Genomic DNA, 17,966 nt, shown 5'->3' on the forward strand with positions numbered 1-17,966 from the left:
GAATATAATTTTCCTTCTGGAACAATAAAAAGCATACATTGATGTATTACTGCTACTCAGAAACAGATAATTTAGTATTCAGGGACAGTTTACTCCTGCAAATATTTTATTAACCATACATCTCTATCCACAAATTAATCTAACCCACAGTATTTTGTTAAATCACTCCTCTAAATTCCTTCTTCCATAATTTGCAAAAGTAATTGCAGCCTCATTTTCAATCATGGAACAGTAAATCTCGATTTAGGTTGGAGGCAGCTGGTTTATAAGTCCCTGGATGCGCATATCTTGAGTGAGCTCAGCTGAAATCATTTTGATATCACATCAACAGTTTATCCAGAAAATAAGATGTTGCCAGAATTAAAATGAACGCCTCAACTTTTAATCCTTACCTCCTTCCAGTAGCTTGCCTTTGTAGACACAAAGGTTTTCTCCTCCACAATGTTGCTGATAGACTTTGATTTCATCTCTGTAATCAGTGTCATCATGAGACAAGTGCACACTTTTTCCTAAGTAGATCATTGTAACAGATGCATTGCTGTGTAATGAGGGCTTATGGAACTTTCCTGAGTCCTACAACAGGAGCACAAAAAATGCATTCAATAACCAGACTCCTAACTAGAGGTGAACAAAGGGGCAGCACTGGTGAGACATTTTTCAAGTATTCATTCACCTCTTTTTCTCTCACTGAATTTAACCTTCCTGAACTGCAAATAGATCAAATTGTTGTGTCAAATCGGTGGCCCCGATTCAAACTCTATGTAACACTCCGGTGGTGCAAAGGGGCCTTACAGCTGCCCTACTGAGTCAGCTGAGGATTCCCTGGCATGGGGACATTGGGCATATGAGAAATGTACATGGGAGAAGGGGGCATGGCCAGAGCGCTGCTGGACTCCAGCAGTCCCCAGATGGCGTAATAGACCCTCAGGTCAATCTAGCTGGAATTCGTTAAAAAAAAAAAAAAAAAGTATTGTGGCTGTTCTTACACACACTTGGGCAACCGTGCAGATCAGGGACGTGCAAAGGTAGCATACAGCTAGGTTTGCCCATCATCTAGGGTCCTGCATTGAGCACAGCTCCACCAGACCCAAGGATCGGGTCCTATGTGTCTTTACCAGACATAGAAGGACCAGATAGATGAATTATATTTTCTTCTTTGATCTGGCAAATGCTTATCCAAATCTGAAATGACCAAACCTGTATTTGGTGTCCAAAACCCAAATCAGCTGTCCTCCCAGCTATAGATCCGACATCTAAATAATTCCTGTATGTCAGTTTACTTTTCAAATAGAATCCATTTAGAATTCCTCCATTCTCTCTGCAAAGCCATTCTAGTTAGAGCAGCGTGAACTTTACATAGCGAATCATGTATTTAATTTCATGTTTCCATTTGTGAATGCTCTGCAAGGAGCCTTTGATTGTTATTTATTTGTACACTATTAAAAATTCTTTGATTAGGGTTTTATGTGGGGGAAAAAGTTCAGCCTCTGAGTTCGTCATGATTCACTATGATCCTGATTCAGCAAGAGACACAAGTATGTGGCTAACTTTAAGTACGTAAGTAGTCTGCAAATTTAATCTGTTTCTGCTCTGACTTATGACATCATAGAAAGCGATGGGGCATTTTCCAGCACAGCTGTTGACTAAGGGCTTTTGAGAACAATCTTGCCCTGGCAGGGAGATGGACCAGATGATCCAATTAGTCTTTTCCACATCTGCCTTGTATGATTCGGACTATAATGTGGGCTTAAGCATGCAGCCCCCATACTGGCAAGCTCTTATGGAAGTTAATGGTAGTTCTGCCTGAGAAAGGACTGAGTCTTTTATGCCGGGGGCCTTCACCATAAAAGACAATTTTTCAGTTCTTCTGTGGCACGGAAACCAAATAGCCCCATTCAACTAAACAAGGGTGCGGTGGGGTACAAGGACAAATCATGAGTAGATTAGTCTCCCAACATTCTGATCTTGATTCTGTGAACACACCTGCTTGTTGAATGGTTTGATACACTTGATTCTCCTTAACAAATGATTTTAGATTCATGTTTGTGAACGCATTTGTAAAACCACTTTCTTCATTGGAAATGCTTAATAGATGGATCCTTGGAAAGAGCTTACAAAACAAAACAATCAAAAGTTGGGTTTTCAGGAGTATACAAAGCTTTAACTGAAGGTGGGGAGGAGGACAAAAACAGGTAGGGTCTAGCTGCTTCTTCTAGTTTTTGAGTTGGTTCACTTCCAAGTGATGATTTCAGTCGTGCTCAGTTGAATTAGTGTCTGTCCGGTTATTAATATATTCGATTAAATTAATTTGGCTGTGGAAAACAATTCCAGGCTGCTGCATTAAATAGAAGACAATACAATATCTCAGCACAGTATTAAAGCAAACATGTAGGACCAGATTGTACAATCAAAGCACTCTCCAAACTAGAGATCCAACTCAGACTTGCACTGTAACTCTGGCACTGACAAAATGCTGAGGGTGCACAGCCTTGGGTGTGTGCCCCCAGCACTGGCCCTGGTCTGCTGATCTTGCTCCTCTCTGGCCCTTTGAGGAGGCTGGCACTACTTCCACTGCTAGCCAGATTCAGCATCTCTTGAACCACTTCACTGCCTCTTCATGCTCTCAAGACAGCATATCTGGTAAAAGCACCTCTGGAGTGAGAAATATAGATATCGGGGGCAGGGGGTGGAAAAGAGATCACATACTGTACCTTTGTTAACAGCTGCTCTAAGCCATTTGGTGCGGTGGTTGGGCGAAAGCGTCTGCCCCTGGAAGTCCCATGCCTAACTCCCTTTATGTTCTTATCTCCTTTTTGGGGTGGAGGTGGCACCGGTATCACGTAATTGTTAATGATGGGAAGTTGATATGGGGATAATCCAGCTGAATAATCCACTGAGTTCATAAGCCTCATCATGTTTTTCTCTCCCTGCAATCACATTTAACCACGTCAAACCCAAGTTCATGCAAAACACTGAGTCTACTCAGCACAACTCGAGACCATACTGGATGGACATGATCTGACTGTTCCTTCCATTTCACATTCCCATTTTCAAACAGGGGCCTCTAAATTGGTGCCCACAACTTTGCTTGCGAAATGATTTGTGCGAGCAAAATCCTGAATCTGAATCTGGAAGCACAGCTAGAGGACCTGGGTCCAGGTCCCTTGAAAATTTAACCCAAGAACTGATTCTAATTTTTTTTAAATTGAGTATTACTTATGGTTCTGGCAGACTCGACCACAGCCAGCCAGAATAGTGAATGAATTAACAGTGCTAATTTCCTTTCATTTGTGGGGCAGAAACCAAGGAGTTTCATGAAATTATTGGGCACAAAATTACCTCAGTGCCTTTCAAATGACTTTATTCCCATTGGTAGTGGAGCTTTACTCCTCCTCCAGGATGAAATCCATCCAAGGGCACAGGAGCCAAAGGCCCTGAAGCAGGAGGCAGGCGTACAGAAGAAACTCAGACCCTTGCAGGTGTTGGAACTGGGCTCTGCAGCAGGTCCACATAAACCATCCCGTTTGAGAGCTGGCAGCCATGGGAGCCGGCTGGGAGAAGGGCTGAGGGTCCATGGTAACTTACTGCAGTACCTTGCAGTGGCTGCACAAGGGTCACAGCCCCCGAACCACTCATACCTTTACCGACATAAACCCTATTCACTTCACTTTCTTCAAAGCTATGGGAGAAGGGGCTGAATTTCCCCTTTAGATAATTACATACTCACGTGAGCAGGTTCCACTAGCCTGAGCAGCTCCCCTTCCCTATTCCTACTTCTTTGGCTTAGGAGGAGGAGTTGCGGTGAGGAAAGGAGAAGGGGTTGCTGCTCCTTTACAGCTGTGGACGGTGAAGGGGAGGCTTTGCTGGGATCATACACTTATAGGACTGGAAGGGACCTTGAGAGGTTATCTAGTCCAGTCCCCTGCACTCATGGCAGGACTAAGTATTATCTAGACCATCCCTGACAGGTGTTTGTCTAACCTGCTCTTTAAAATCTCCAATGATGGAGATTCCACAAGCTCCCTAAGCAATTTATCCCAGTGGTTAACCACCCTGACAGTTAGGACGTTTTTCCTAATGTCCAACCTAAACTGCCCTTGCTGTAATTTAAGCCCATTGCTTCTTGTCCTATCCTCAGAGGTTAATTTCTCTCCCTCCTCCTTGTAACATCCTTTAATGTGCTTGAAAAGTGTTATGTCCGTCCGCCACCCCTTTTCCCCCCAGTCTTCTCTTCTCCAGACTAAACAAACCCAATTTTTTCAATCTTCCCTGATAGGTCATCTTTTCTAGATTATTAATCATTTTTGTTGCTCTTCTCTGGACTTTCTCCAGTTTGACCACATCTTTCCTGAAATGTGGCACCCAGAACTGGACACAATACTCCAGTTGAGGCCTAATCAGCACTGAGTAGAGCGGAAGAATTACTTCTTGCATCTTTCTTACAACACTCCTGCTAATACATCCTAGAATGTTGTTTGGATTTTTTTTTTGCAACAGTGTTACACTGTTGACTCATATTTAGCTTGTGATCCACTAGGACCCCTTTCCACAGTCTAGGCAGCCTTCTAGGCAGTCATTTCCTATTTTGTATGAGTGCAACTGATTGTTCCATCCTAAGTCGAGCACTTTGCATTTGTCCTTATTGAATTTCATCTTATTTACTTCAGACCATTTCTCCAGTTTGTCCAGATTATTTTGAATTTTAATCCTATCCTCCAAAGCAATTGCAAGCCCTTCCAGCAGGGCATCATCTGCAAACTTTATAAGTGTACGCTCTCTACAATTATCTAAATCATTGATGAAGATATTGAACAGAACCGGACCCAGACCTGATCCCTGCGGGACCCCACTTGATATGCGTCTTCCAGCTTGACTATGAACGACTGATAACTACTCTCTGGGAATGGTTTTCCAACCAATTATGCACCCACCTTATAGTAACTCCATCTAGATCCTCTACAGATACCCTCAGCTGTCCCTGTTAAGAGGTAGGCACTCCCCCTATAGAGAATCTCCACAGAGAGTGAAAATTTTATATGCAAAGAAAGACTACTCTATAAAAAAAGCATCCACTGTGTTTTTCAGTGCTGTGATCCAGGTCTGAATATGAAGTCAGTAGGACAATGTCTTTTGCAAAACAAAAGGAAGGGAAAGAAGGAAAGTCTGAACAAAAAGCTGATGATAAATAATTGTGCATTAAACACAGTCTGTGGTTCACAATTCTGAGATGTATTAGTACAGTATTAGTCTACTTTTAAGTCATTCTTTCTGATGGGTTCCTGAAACTATGTAATTCTCATAAAAAAAAAACAAGGGCTAACCCCATTGGGAAACTGATGATCATGTTCAAGTTCCAAGAGCTTTTGTTTGGATCTTGAAGAAGTCTTGGGTGTGGATCCTGCTGTAGGATATCCAGGAAGTGGCTGTAGTCGGACTGGGCGTTGCATATTTCCTGGTGCAGTGTTTGGCCGAGGAGAGGAAGACTGGACAATTGAAATAAGAGAAGAGCTGTTTAAAATGGGCATTCATGCACATTCCAGAACCTAGAAGTAATCCAATAAAGCAGTGGTTCTCAACCTTTCCAGACTACTGTACCCCTTTCGGGAGTCTGATTTCAGCCCCAGGCTGTGGGGCTTTGGCTTCAGCATGTATCTTAGCTTTGTGGGGCCCCTGCTTGCCACCCCGTAATGCCAGCACTGCACTGATGGCCCCGCCTAAACCCATCCTGTGACCCCCGGGGGTCACCTCTCCCAGGTTGAGAAACAATGATATAATATAGAGAGCAGTATAAACAAGTCATTGTCTGTATTAAATTTTAGCTTGTCCTGACTTTGCTGGTGGTTTTTATGGAGCCTGCTGTAAAACTAGGCAAATATCTAGATGAGTTGATGTACCCCCAGAAGACCTCTGTGTACCCCTGGTGAAGAACCACTGCAGTAAGGGACTCAATACAATTATAGATGAACCTTTAACCTGTTATTTAATCAAGCCTTTGCAATTTGACATGTAGATTTCTTGTAAAATAAAGGTGAGTAGAAAAGTGTATTTACGAAAACAGGGCTTACAACAGGGTAGAAAGTGCGTAATCCCAAAACACAAATCGCTTGAGGACACAAAAAAGTTATTGATCAAGATTTTCAAAACTGACTCGAGAATATGGGTGCCTAAATTGAGAGACATTAAGACATGATTTTCAGAAAGAGCTGAAAACCTTCCCTCTGAAGATCATGTCCCCTTAAGGTGTCTCAGATTGGGCACCCAAAACGTGGAGCACCCAAAATCACTATTCACTTCTGTGTGCAGTGTAGTTGTAGCTGTGTCTGTCCCAGGGTATTAGAGAGGCAAGGTGGGTGAGGTAATATCTTCTAATGGACCAACCTCTGTTGGTCTAATGGAACAGGGGTGCCCAACTTATGAACAGCGGCCTGCTTCAACACAATATACTAGTGGCTGGTTCAGTCGCGTTTGGTCGTCTTGTTTACACCATTTTAGTTTACACAAGTGTGTAAACAAACAATGCTGTACATAGAAACAACCTAACTAAATACATACAAAACAAGCTGAACTTAAATATAAATCAGTACAGGTGACTTTAAATCTTAGGGCTAGTCTACACTAGAAGTGTGGATGCCGCTGTAATGCATCTGGTGCAGACGCTCTATGCCAACGGGAGAGAGCTTTCCCATCAGTATAATAAAACCACCTCCACGAGAGGTAGTAGCTATGTGGGCGGGAGAAGCTCTCCCACCGACATAGCGCTGTCCACACTGGCTCTTAGGTCGGTGTAACTTACATCATTCAGGGGAATGGTTTATTCACACCCCTCAGTGACATAACTTATGCCAACATAACAAGCCCTTATTAAAATACGTAGAATCTGTTTGGCCCACACAGGACTGTGCTTAGGTTTATGTGGCCCTCCTGTGTAATAAGGTTGGGCACCACTGCAATAGGAGATATTACCTCACCAACCGTGTCTCTCTATTCACTTCTGAAAAGTCTTGGCTATAATCTAGTTTTTTCTATTGTCAGCTAACAAAGCAGCCCACTTGTGATTATAATGAGCTTATTGCCACTCTCCAAGCTTTGGCATTGATGGATAAAGATGTCCATAATTTAGACCACTTAGGCTATGTACACACTACAGCTTAAATTGGTACAAGTTATGTTGCTCAGGGGTGTGACTAAACCACCCCCCCCCCCCGTGAGCGTCGTAAGTTACACCGATCTAAGAGCCGGTGTGGACAGTGCTCTGTCGGCGGAAGAGCTTCTCCCACCGACATAGCTACCGCTCATGGAGATGGTTTTATTTGGCTGACGGGAGAGCACTCTGCCATCGGCATGAAGCATCTTCAGCAGATGTGCAGCTGTACGGCACTGCCCCAGCACGAGTAGACATGCCCACTGTCTCTCTAATACAGGGGTCAGCAACCTTTCAGAAGTGTTTCAGAGTAGCAGCCGTGTTAGTCTGTATCCGCAAAAAGAACAGGAGTACTTGTGGCACCTTAGAGACTAACAAATTTATTAGAGCATAAGCTTTCGTGGGCTACAGCCAACTTCTTCGGATGTAGCCCACGAAAGCTTATGCTCTAATAAATTTGTTAGTCTCTAAGATGCCACAAGTACTCCTGTTCTTCTTTCAGAAGTGGTGTGCCAAGTCTTCATTTATTCACTCTAATTTAAGGTTTTGCGTGCCAGTAATACATTTTAACATTTTTAGAAGGTCTCTTTCTATAAGTCTATAATATATAACTAAACTATTGTTGTATGTAAAGTAAATAAGGTTTTTAAAATGTTTAAGAAGCTTCATTTAAAATTAAATTAAAATGCAGAGCCCCCTGGACCGGTGGCCAGGACCCGGGCAGTGTGAGTGCTACTGAAAATCAGCTCGCGTGCCATAGGTTGCCTACCCCTGCTCTAATAGTGTAGTGATCTTGGAGGGTGGTGCAAATAAAAAGAGAGAATTAAGGTATTAAAACAGGTTTATCATGAAACAAAGCCACCGGTCTCTAAGAATTGACATGCCACACTCCTCAATAAGGGCCTGATCCTACTCCCTTTGGAGCAATCAGGACAGTTAGTGCTACAAAGTAGAGATGTAATAGGTGTTTGTAGAATGGTATAGGATTAGGGGTATTTGATAAAACTCACTGATTGTGAAGGACCGGATTGCTCTCCCTCAATTAAAGCATGGCGCCCATAGTGATTTCTTGGGCCAGCAGGTGGGTGTGGAGAGAGTAGAGGATTAATATCTTCCACTGATCTTCTTGATCGTTCCACCTAGAGGAAGCGAAAATTATACATCTGAGCTCTTGGTGGGAGAGCAGGCTATAGATCCTGTCATGGAACACTGACCCAGCCTTCTGCGTCTGCAAATAACTATCAGTTTTGGCAGGTGCTTAGGTCATTATCCTTTAAATGGAAGAAGAGATCCAGGTCTGACACCAGAGCAGGAGGAAGGGGTAGATGGATAGAATGGGAGAGAAGCAAGGAGAAAAGAGAGGATGAGAATCGCCCATTCCTTTTGATTCTTGGGTCTGTTGCTTCTCTCCCATCTTTCTGTCCCTTTCCCTTCTCCCTCCCCTTCTAGTCTTGTCCAAACACCTGATGAATCCTATCAGTTCCACTCCTCCTCCCCTTGTTTCCATGTATGTTTTGAATCTCTGCCCTCTCCCTCAGTATTTCAGTCTCTTACACTTTGTTTTGTTTGAAGCCCCGTTTCTTTTCTGAAGTTAGAGAATCCTCTGCAATCCCCTACTTCCTTCCTTTGACATCTGTTCCCTCTCAAAGTCTCCATGTTGCGGTGATTCTCCCTCTGGCAGTGAAGGGTTAGATGTGCCTTTACCCCCTATCCCTTTTACTGTGTAATCTCAGATCAGTTGCTGGCCAGATTAGCAGAAGATGGTGGAGAAAGATGTCAATTACACCTCCCTGCATCAGCCTGTCTCTTGAATCTCAAAGGGAATTAACCCCAATGGATAGAAGACAACCAGCACCAACTGTAGGGTTCCCACTGAGGGGAGCAGTTTTAGTTTCTGGTCAGGAGTCCAAAATTACCCAGCACTGCAGCAGGCATTGTGCCATAAAGGATCCTGAATATAAACTTGGACAGACTCTAAACCACAGCTTCTCTCCAGTACTTCCTGGACTGGAACGGAGGCTGTAAATATCACAGGATTGGTATTTTCATTTATTTTTCCTTCTGCCTGTCACAGCTGGAATGCAGAGAAAAGTGAAATTCAAACCCCTGAGAGGTTTGCATTCTTTCTGCATGTCATTAAAGGACCAGACAGCTTCTTAACATACCCAGTGTTGCCAACTCTCATGATTTTGTCATGAGTCTCACAATAATTATTGTTTTCCTTAAAGCCCCAGCTCCTGGAGTCAAGAGGATATGTGATGATTTCAGCTTTCATTCTTAAAGAAAAAGTCAGTTTCTAGCCCTCGTGGCTGTGGAGAAAGCTTCAAAATGTGACCCCAGTGCACCCTAAGGGACCAAAAGCAGAAGGCAAATAAAAAGAACACCAAATCTATTATTTTTACATACTCTCATGATTTTAAAGCCAATCTCCTGATTTTTGAACCTATGGGACAGGCAATACAGCATGCACTCTGCTGTGTGTGCATTCTTCCTGATAAAGAATAAGAGACTGTTTGCGAAGATGGAATCCCCCGTATGGTTTTTTAAGCGCTCCAGCCAGGAGTTGAAGAAATTCAGCTGGAGAGATATTCATGCCATGTGAGGTCTATGGTTTCCTGGCTAGAACAGCCACTGACTTCCACACATCCAGTGGCTGCACCATCGAGCACAAATACAGTGGTTCCAGAATAAAGACTCCTGAAAGAACTCTACCCTATCGTGGGCCTGGTTCTGATAAAAATCATGCAGAAGCAAGTAACACAGAGCAAGTTTGCCCAGTGGCTCAGTACACTCACGCGTCACTTCCTTACCTTGATTCTCTGAACCCGCTCCTTCCTCACAACATTTTCCAGTTTTCTTTTTATTTCTAGCTGATGATGACGCTGCCAGTGCAAGAAAACCTATTAATTACCATAATGAGGTGTCAGTGAACACAATAAGGCTGGATATTTCTCATCTGCCCTCCTGGTTATTACACCCATTGATCACTGCTCGGTAACTATCATTGACTTGCCTTACACTTCAGCATGTGAAATCGTTCCCTTCCCAACATTAACATTTTTAAAGCTATAGTGGCCCAATCAGCTTTTACTTCTGCAGAGGCTATTCCCCTGGCCAGGGCAGAATTGTACGGCCAGAGGGAACGTTGGTAGGGTCCAAGGGCTAGGCAGATCAAAGCAAGCATATCTATCACACTGAGGAGATTTAAACTTCAAGACTTCTTATAAGAAATGGAAAGGCAGGTGGATATGTTTTGCTGTTTTTAAAATTAAATAGGCAGCTAATATTGTTTTAAAATTTATTATGAAGAACAAGTTTAAGCTTTGTTGTAACATGCGTTGTTTGCCTGGACTGCTCAAAACCTGAATGCTTGTGTAGGAGGAACTCTTTGAGTTGGCTTCTTAAATACCTTCATGCTGTTTCATCTGATACTTCTTGATGAAACATAGGAGCCTTGTCTTATAACAGGCTTATTCAAAGTGATACAAGCTACGAAAGTGAGATCTGGAAGAGTGTTGCCGTTTTCCTAATGTAATAAAAATACTGTAATTATAAATAATAATAAATAGTGTGCAATGAGCATGTCATAAAAACAAATTTTATATTTCCAAGTCACTGCTTTTATAATTTATACTCAGGTAAAGGAGAAAATCCCTGGAAATATTCATTTTTAGGAGGGGGTTCGTGAGACTTGACATTTTAGTGAAAGGGGTTCACAGGTTGTTAAAGTTTGGGAACCACTGGCTTAGTGGCTACCACAGCCATAAACAACATGTTTAATTATTTATATTAACCTGAACTGCTCTCCCATAGGAGATGGTAGGTGCCTGCGGAATCGACCCTGCAATCTGCCTTGACGAGGGTGGGGGGAGGGGGAGGTAGTACATAGCTGCACTGCCTCAGGAACAGACAAGGGCTCCCTCTTACTCCAGTGGGAAGTAATTGCTACTGGACTGTAATTGTAACAGATTCCTTCCTCCTCCACTAGGATGGAGGGTGGGAGGGAGATCGGGAGCAAAGCCTTCGCTGTGCCCATTCTTCTCCTGTTGCACAGTGCCATCACGTAGAGCCTGCACTTACCTAGCGGGAAGCAGGGTGGAGAGAAGCCAGGAGACAGAGATTTAGGGGGCTGCTGAGTAAGATACTGGGTCTGGTTTCATCCATCACGTCACTTAGGTACCAGTTGAACAGATGCTTTGCAAGGAAAACTGAGAGTCTCAGCTTCCTGGAGAATGCTGCATGGACTGCACTCCACGGGGGCAGAAAAGGGACCAGTCTGATTCCTCTGTGTGGAAGCAGAGGGCAAGAGAGAATCTTGCCCCTAATTGATGTTTATTAGGAAGCAAGCACCTGTGTGCTACGAGGTGAGAGTGCCTGTAAACGTGCTGAGCCCCCTCACTTCAAGGCCGAGGGAGCGTGGAGTCCCTCAGGAGGCACTCCACAGCTTACAGGGGCAGGCTATCAGCTCTAGGCAATCACTCAATGAGCAGCCAGGGCCTGATTCCCCGCCGCCCTGCACTTTGTGCAGGCATTTACACCTGAAAGTGCGCTGCCAAATCAGAATTCCACACACACTTACACCAGCAGCAGCTTTTTACCCCACTGTGCACTGGTGTAAACATCTACACCAGGTGTAAGGCAATGAGGTAGCAGTAATTCCCCAACTGCAGCATCCTCCCTTCTATGTAAAAGTGACAATGGGCAGCTGCACCGAGCCCTCCAGTAGCAACATGGCAAGAGAACCAGCTACCAGCAAGGACTCAGAGACCTAGGGCATGCGGATGGCCTGCTCTGCAGATCTGTTGGGGATCTATAAGGCTACACATTTGCCAGCTGATCTCTGACCTACTAAGCCATGGCCATGCTCCCTTCCACCTGTGTGAGTGAGGGGATCATGCAGTGGAGAAAATGTGACTGGATACTCACAGCCGTGCCCCCATTAGGATTGGGCCTTCTATCTAGAATGTATTTTATAAAATGAAGTGGATCCATGTGTGTAATCTGTTGTGGGAGCATCTGTGATCCTTCGCCCTGGACCAGGACCCCATTTTGCTTGGCGCCGTGCAAACAGAACATGACGACAGTCCCTGCCCCAAAAACTGTGTGGGGCGGTGTTACTGACAGGTTTTAGAGTCTGTTGATTCCATCTAGTTATGAATTTCACAAGGCAAATTTTCTACTCCAATGTTGTGTTGTTTGGTGGAGACAATAAGATTTGAGGTCTCAAAAACAGGACTGAAGCAGATACTTTAACGCTTGAAACTACAAACTGCATGGTGCAGGCTTGAACAATGAATCGGATTATTTGAATATTCAGATTTAAGAATGGTGTTAATCAGAAAACCATTAATTGAATATTTGTTAAGAAGCCAAGCTGGGCAACACAAACAAGAGTGACAAGGGCAGCTATTTAAATGCCAGGCTCTGCAACCCGTTGGAATTTGCAGCTGAAGCTTGGGATCAGTTTAAGCTCAGAATCTTTAAGGGGATAGTGAGCTTGAGCTAAATGCAACATGATTATGGAGATAATTGTGTTTAAACAGATGTTAGTCATCTTTTTTTCATTTTTGGGAATGGAAACTGAGCTACAGATGGTGAGGGCTGGAGAGTTTCAAAGGGCTGTGCTGTACCCAGACCCACAGTTCAGAAAAACACAGAAGAGTGTATAACGATATTCAAATTCTCAGTTCTAACAAAAGCTGATAAGTAACAATACACTGAGGTGACTAGATCTTTTGGCACACATGAGGAGTTGTGATTTATCTGACCCTTGTGACCTTGGGACTCTGTCTGAGTGCTGAGGTGGCTTCCTCTCCTCTTCACATGGCTGGCGGCAGCACGCTTGGGCAGATGCTAGGCACATCTTCCACCACCACACGCAGAGTCTTGTGGATGGAGGGATGAGTGTTGAGTTTGGGGGTGTTCCAGAAACATTCTCCTGGTTGGAGTCATCAAGAGTGGAGACTCCATGCCCTCCTCTCCATCAAATACCCCTCTTCTCGGGGGCAGCCCCATGACACACCAGCACTAGTAAACAGCCCTTAGACAGGACTAGGGAACTATTCTAAAAGGAACAGAGGGTCCTGTGGCACCTTTAAGACTAGCAGAAGTATTGGAGCATAAGCTTTCATTAATGAAGTGGGCATTCACCCACGAAAGCTTATGCTCCAATACTTCTGTTAGTCTTAAAGGTGCCACAGGACCCTCTGTTGCTTTTTACAGATTCAGACTAACACGGCTACCCCTCTGATACTATTCTAAAAGGCTTATACGTGGATAATGTGTTCATACCTCCATGTCAAGGACCTTGTGAAATATGGCCTGAGCTAGGCATTCCCGTACGTATCTTTGGTGATCCTTCCTCATAGCATTTAGCCGATACTCCTTCTCAGATATTATTCTTCCACTTCTTGAGATCTGCCATAAGCAAATAAAATATAAATACAGAGAAAAAGAGAAGAGAGAACAAGGTGTATCCTAAACAAAGCCACATACAAAAGGAGAGCAAAACTACTTGAAGACATACACCATTTCTGCACCTTTACTATGTCCCCCACTTCCATTAGAGACCATAGAGAGACAAGGTGGGTGAGATAGTATCTTCTACTGGACCAACTTCTGTTGGAGAGAGAGACAAGCTGTCGAGCTTACACAGAGTTCTTCTTCAGTTCTGAAGGCAGCACAGAGAGGCATGGAGGTCTGAAGAAGAGCTCTTTGTAAGCTCGAAAGCTTGTCTTTCTCACCAACAGAAGTTGGTCCAATAAAAGATATTACCTCACTCACCTTGTCTCTCAATATCCTGGGACTAACCCAGCTACAACAACACTGCATGAAACAATTAGAGACAATAGAGATTGCTGAAAAATAAAATTAAAGGTATTAACTCAATTCTGAATTGGAATTTTGTAAATTTGCTAATCGACTTTATAGGCAATAGGTTAACTTTGACACTGTTTTTTAAAAACAAGTCAATCATCTAATAGCATTTAATTATGACTTACAGATTCTGAGAAGAACAACCAGAAATATGCAACAAAGACATACTGGATCTTTTGTAGTCATTCAAAGAAAAGTTCTCCTCACAATAGATTTGAAATACAAATACAGTGACACGTCTTAATAGCAGCCTTACTGTGTGGTAATGCACTGCCATTCATGTGTGGTAACGACTTACTGCAACTCTGCCACAAGCTCAGGGCTATGCTAAGATTACCCAGTGTTTCTGTACAGAATTGATCCATGCCAATAATGGTCTCCAACACCATGGAGACAGATGACTGATAGGCAATCATGTTTATTATTAAGAGACAATGCCTCAGTTTCAATTAATAGCTCATCACAAGCCAATCAAAGTTCAGGATCCTCAGCATTCAGAAGCAGTTTTATTCTGCTGCTAATGTCACTTGGGGAATTTTCATAATACTCGAAAATCCGAACTGGGTCATTAGGAGGTATGTTTTTTTTATTGCTGTTGGAATTTTTCCTGCTGGAATTCCACCACAGTGTCCTCTCCTCCAGTCTCCACAAATTATTAATTTAATCCAATAATATTAAATTGGGAGAAAATGAATGATTTGTATTAAGTGAATACCTATCTTAGGTCTCACCCTAAGAATGGTCTCACCCATGGCATGAACAGAATCAGTTAACATTGCCTTGTCATGCACACACCCTCTACCAATAATGAGTTAACGCATTTACAGCCCAATCACATATGGTGGTGCTGTGCATCTTAAACAAGTTGAGCATCCCTCAGCCTCCAATGCTGCAATGTGCTAAGTACCTCCAGCAGTGTACTAACTGCAACTTCCTCAACTCCCAACGAAGTCTTTGATGCTACTTAGCACATTGCAGTATCAGGCCCAGAATTAGCACCTGTCCTTGATTCTCTACGATTGTCCAGATTTTAGCAGCACAGCCCTGTGTCCCACAACCATGCTATATTTACAGGACCCCAATCCCATACGGTCCTGCCATATGTGATCACACTGTGATGTTGGGTGGTAATGCAGTGGATGACCTTCTGATGCAATGAAAAGATCACATTACATCATGCTGGCATGGGATGACACCATGAGATGTGTTTGTCTAGATGGGCAAATTTTTAAAAAGTGGCAACCCTACCTCTGTACTGAAAAGCAAAAATACCCGGCAGCGTGAGGTAAAAGTAACAAAAAGGGAGCCTTTAAAGCCTACCAGCCCTGATCGCTGAAGATGCCGTCTTATCCTTGTATTACTGAAGTATCCAGCCAAGTGTCTGTCTGTTAGGCTGTTGTAGGTTGCGAGTGACCTGAAACCAATAAATGAGATCACCATGGAGACATTATGTAAACCCAGAGTTTAGTGTTGAAGTTATAAATAATCTATCTGAAATTTAGATGCACAAAGTGTTGTCTTGAAAAATCAATTCAGGCATTTTGTCAGATAAATAACCTTCAAATGTCCCATAGAGGTAACATCCCCCTGTTCCATGAGAGATTTAGATCTTCTCCAGAAATCACTCATCCTGGGATACACAGGCCCTTTGTTTGCTCAACATTAGATAAAATATCAACCAGTAAAGACTGTTTTCACTGTGGACCCCAAGCCACTGTTCTTGCTCAGACAAATTCCCATGAGATGTCTGCCAGAGTAAGAAATGGCTGGATTTATGGTAGCTTAATATCGTACCCATAGAACATTCAGACATAAGTCATTTGGGGCCAGATTTGGCTGCTTGGAGTTTGAGTACAGTGAGATCGGGCGGGAAGGTATCAATGAGCCAGTTGCAGCTCTCTAATCCCAACATGTCTGGCCCTGGGGCAAGCTAGAGTTACAGAGGACCAGTTCTAATTTGCATCAGTGGAAGATCAAGCATACTAGAAATCTGCTTCCTTACACCCCTCTCCTTGTCTCCGGCACACCTCCAACATGCACCCTCCATCCTTTTACACTGGCGCTGGAAGGGGATGGTGCATAAGGCAGCTATGCTGTCTCTGCCCAATTTATGCAGCCAGAGTTCACCTACACAGGGGGGGAAAACTCCACTGGCCTTCTCCAGCTGATTTAAGTCTTCTTTGTGCTACTTACCTAGCCCAAAATGGAGCTAGCAGACCAGAGAATCTGCCTCTTTCAATATATACAATTGAAGCAGCAACTTCTAGCCCCACTAACTATAAAGAACATGAGTCTTTCTTTCTTTTTCCTCCCGCACCATCAGGTACATAGGGCATCCGTCAGTTTCCACCATTTATTTCAGTTTTGTGCTGATATGTTCAGGCTTCTGAGTATCTTGTTAAGGGATTTGCCTTCTTTCTCTATTGCTCTGCATAACGTTTCTCTAGGTCACGCTCTTTTTCCTCTTTCCAGGTAGTGTCCATATAATCACTACCCATGAGAGTCATGTCATTGGCATCCTTAAATACTGTTTCTATAATAAACCCTGGGCCCTTTTTATTTGTGCTGGTTTGAAAATTAACATACAAGTTGTCAGTCCAGGATGCAAATTTCTTTTCTAAAAATGGTTGATTAGCTTATGTCTCTACCTTAGCATTCTTCTTGAGTGTTTCTTCTGGAGTTATGAATCCATCTGTCTTTCTAGGGTATCTCTAGTTCTAATTCTTCCACTACTGCAATGCCTATAGACATGCCAATGGGACATGTAGGCTTAGGTGTCTTGTTTAAATCATATATTCTAGATGCATTGATGTACCTTTGAATTTTTTTAAACAGCTCCTCAAATAGGTGGGACAGATACTAATCCTATTGCCATGAGTTAGTCATCTCATCCCATACAGAGCTTGAGTTCTGCCACTTTTAAGGACCAGTGCAGGAAAAACTAAAGGTCACAGTTGTGTGTGTCCAAAAGGGAAGCCCAGTTTTTCTCTTTATTTTAAACCACTCTCTCCACAAGGAGTCAGCTAAGTGGTTGTTTCCCAGGAGGAAATGTTGCCAGGCCAGCAGGCTACTTCGCTAATGAGGAAAGGCCTGTTTAAAGAAATGAGTCCTGCACTGGTCGTTAAAAGTGGCAGAACTCAAGCTCTGTATGGGATGAGATGACTAACTCATGGCAATAGGATTAGTATCTGTCCCACCTATTTGAGAAGCTGTTTAAAAAAATTCAAAGGTACATCAATGCGTCTAGAATATATGATTTAAACAAGACACCTAAGCCTACATGTCCCATATAAATATGCCTGAATTCATCTGCACAGAATTTGCACTGCATCATATTCACACATTTCATGACATTACAAGATCATGATGCTATGGTACTGTGCTTTAGTCTGCACTCACCATATGGCAGCTGTTTGTACTGTTAAAAGTGCAGCTGGTAATGGTGAGATTGCTCCGTCTGTCTTCCCCCACTGTAGCTACAGCCCATTACAGAAAATCATTAGATCCACTCTGCAAGGTTGAGACTCTCAAGCTAAATAAGGAAGTCAATTTACTCCACAAGCCACTGAAGAGCTGGTACAAAAGGCCAACGTGCACACTCATCTCTTATGAGTGTTCTGTCTGCATGAATCAGAATCTGGACCTGACGCTGTACGGACATCCTGAGAACTGTAGACACACATTTTAAACCAGAAGCAGATAATATGAAAGGGAATACTAGGCCTTCCCACTGTCCCCTCCAAAAACTGATATCAAATTTTATTATCATATTTGGAAGATCAGCTTTGTACTCTCCTTGGTCTAGGAACATGCTGCGTGCCCAAGAGGTTGGGCAAGGACCTCATCTAAGGCCAACATTAATACAGAAGAAGACATGGTGAAAGATTGTCACTAGCCTTTCAAGAATGTAAGTGCTACTAGCCTAGAAAGCTCAAGATACAGAACAACC

General features: G+C 43.2%; 1 protein-coding gene across 4 annotated transcripts in view; it reads right to left on the bottom strand.

Moving 5' to 3' along the window:
* ERICH3 (glutamate rich 3) overlaps positions 1-17,966 on the bottom strand; it is a 69,953-nt gene that overhangs the window by 36,076 nt on the left and 15,911 nt on the right. For 2 of the 4 annotated variants that reach the window (XM_065554062.1, XM_065554064.1), the window contains exons 2-8: positions 15,338-15,431; positions 13,433-13,558; positions 9,952-10,023; positions 8,152-8,280; positions 5,322-5,483; positions 2,712-2,927; positions 393-573 (exon numbers count right to left, since the gene is read on the bottom strand). In XM_065554062.1, coding sequence (XP_065410134.1) covers positions 393-573; positions 2,712-2,927; positions 5,322-5,483; positions 8,152-8,280; positions 9,952-10,023; positions 13,433-13,558; positions 15,338-15,431 — 980 coding nt within the window. Of the gene's footprint in view, positions 1-392; positions 574-2,711; positions 2,928-5,321; positions 5,484-8,151; positions 8,281-9,951; positions 10,042-13,432; positions 13,559-15,337; positions 15,432-17,966 lie in introns of all 4 variants that reach the window. The other 2 variants (XM_065554063.1, XM_065554061.1) reach the window with 1 other exon arrangement.

Source organism: Chrysemys picta, chromosome 8 (genome assembly GCF_011386835.1).
Source record: "Chrysemys picta bellii isolate R12L10 chromosome 8, ASM1138683v2, whole genome shotgun sequence".
NCBI lineage: Eukaryota > Metazoa > Chordata > Testudines > Emydidae > Chrysemys > Chrysemys picta.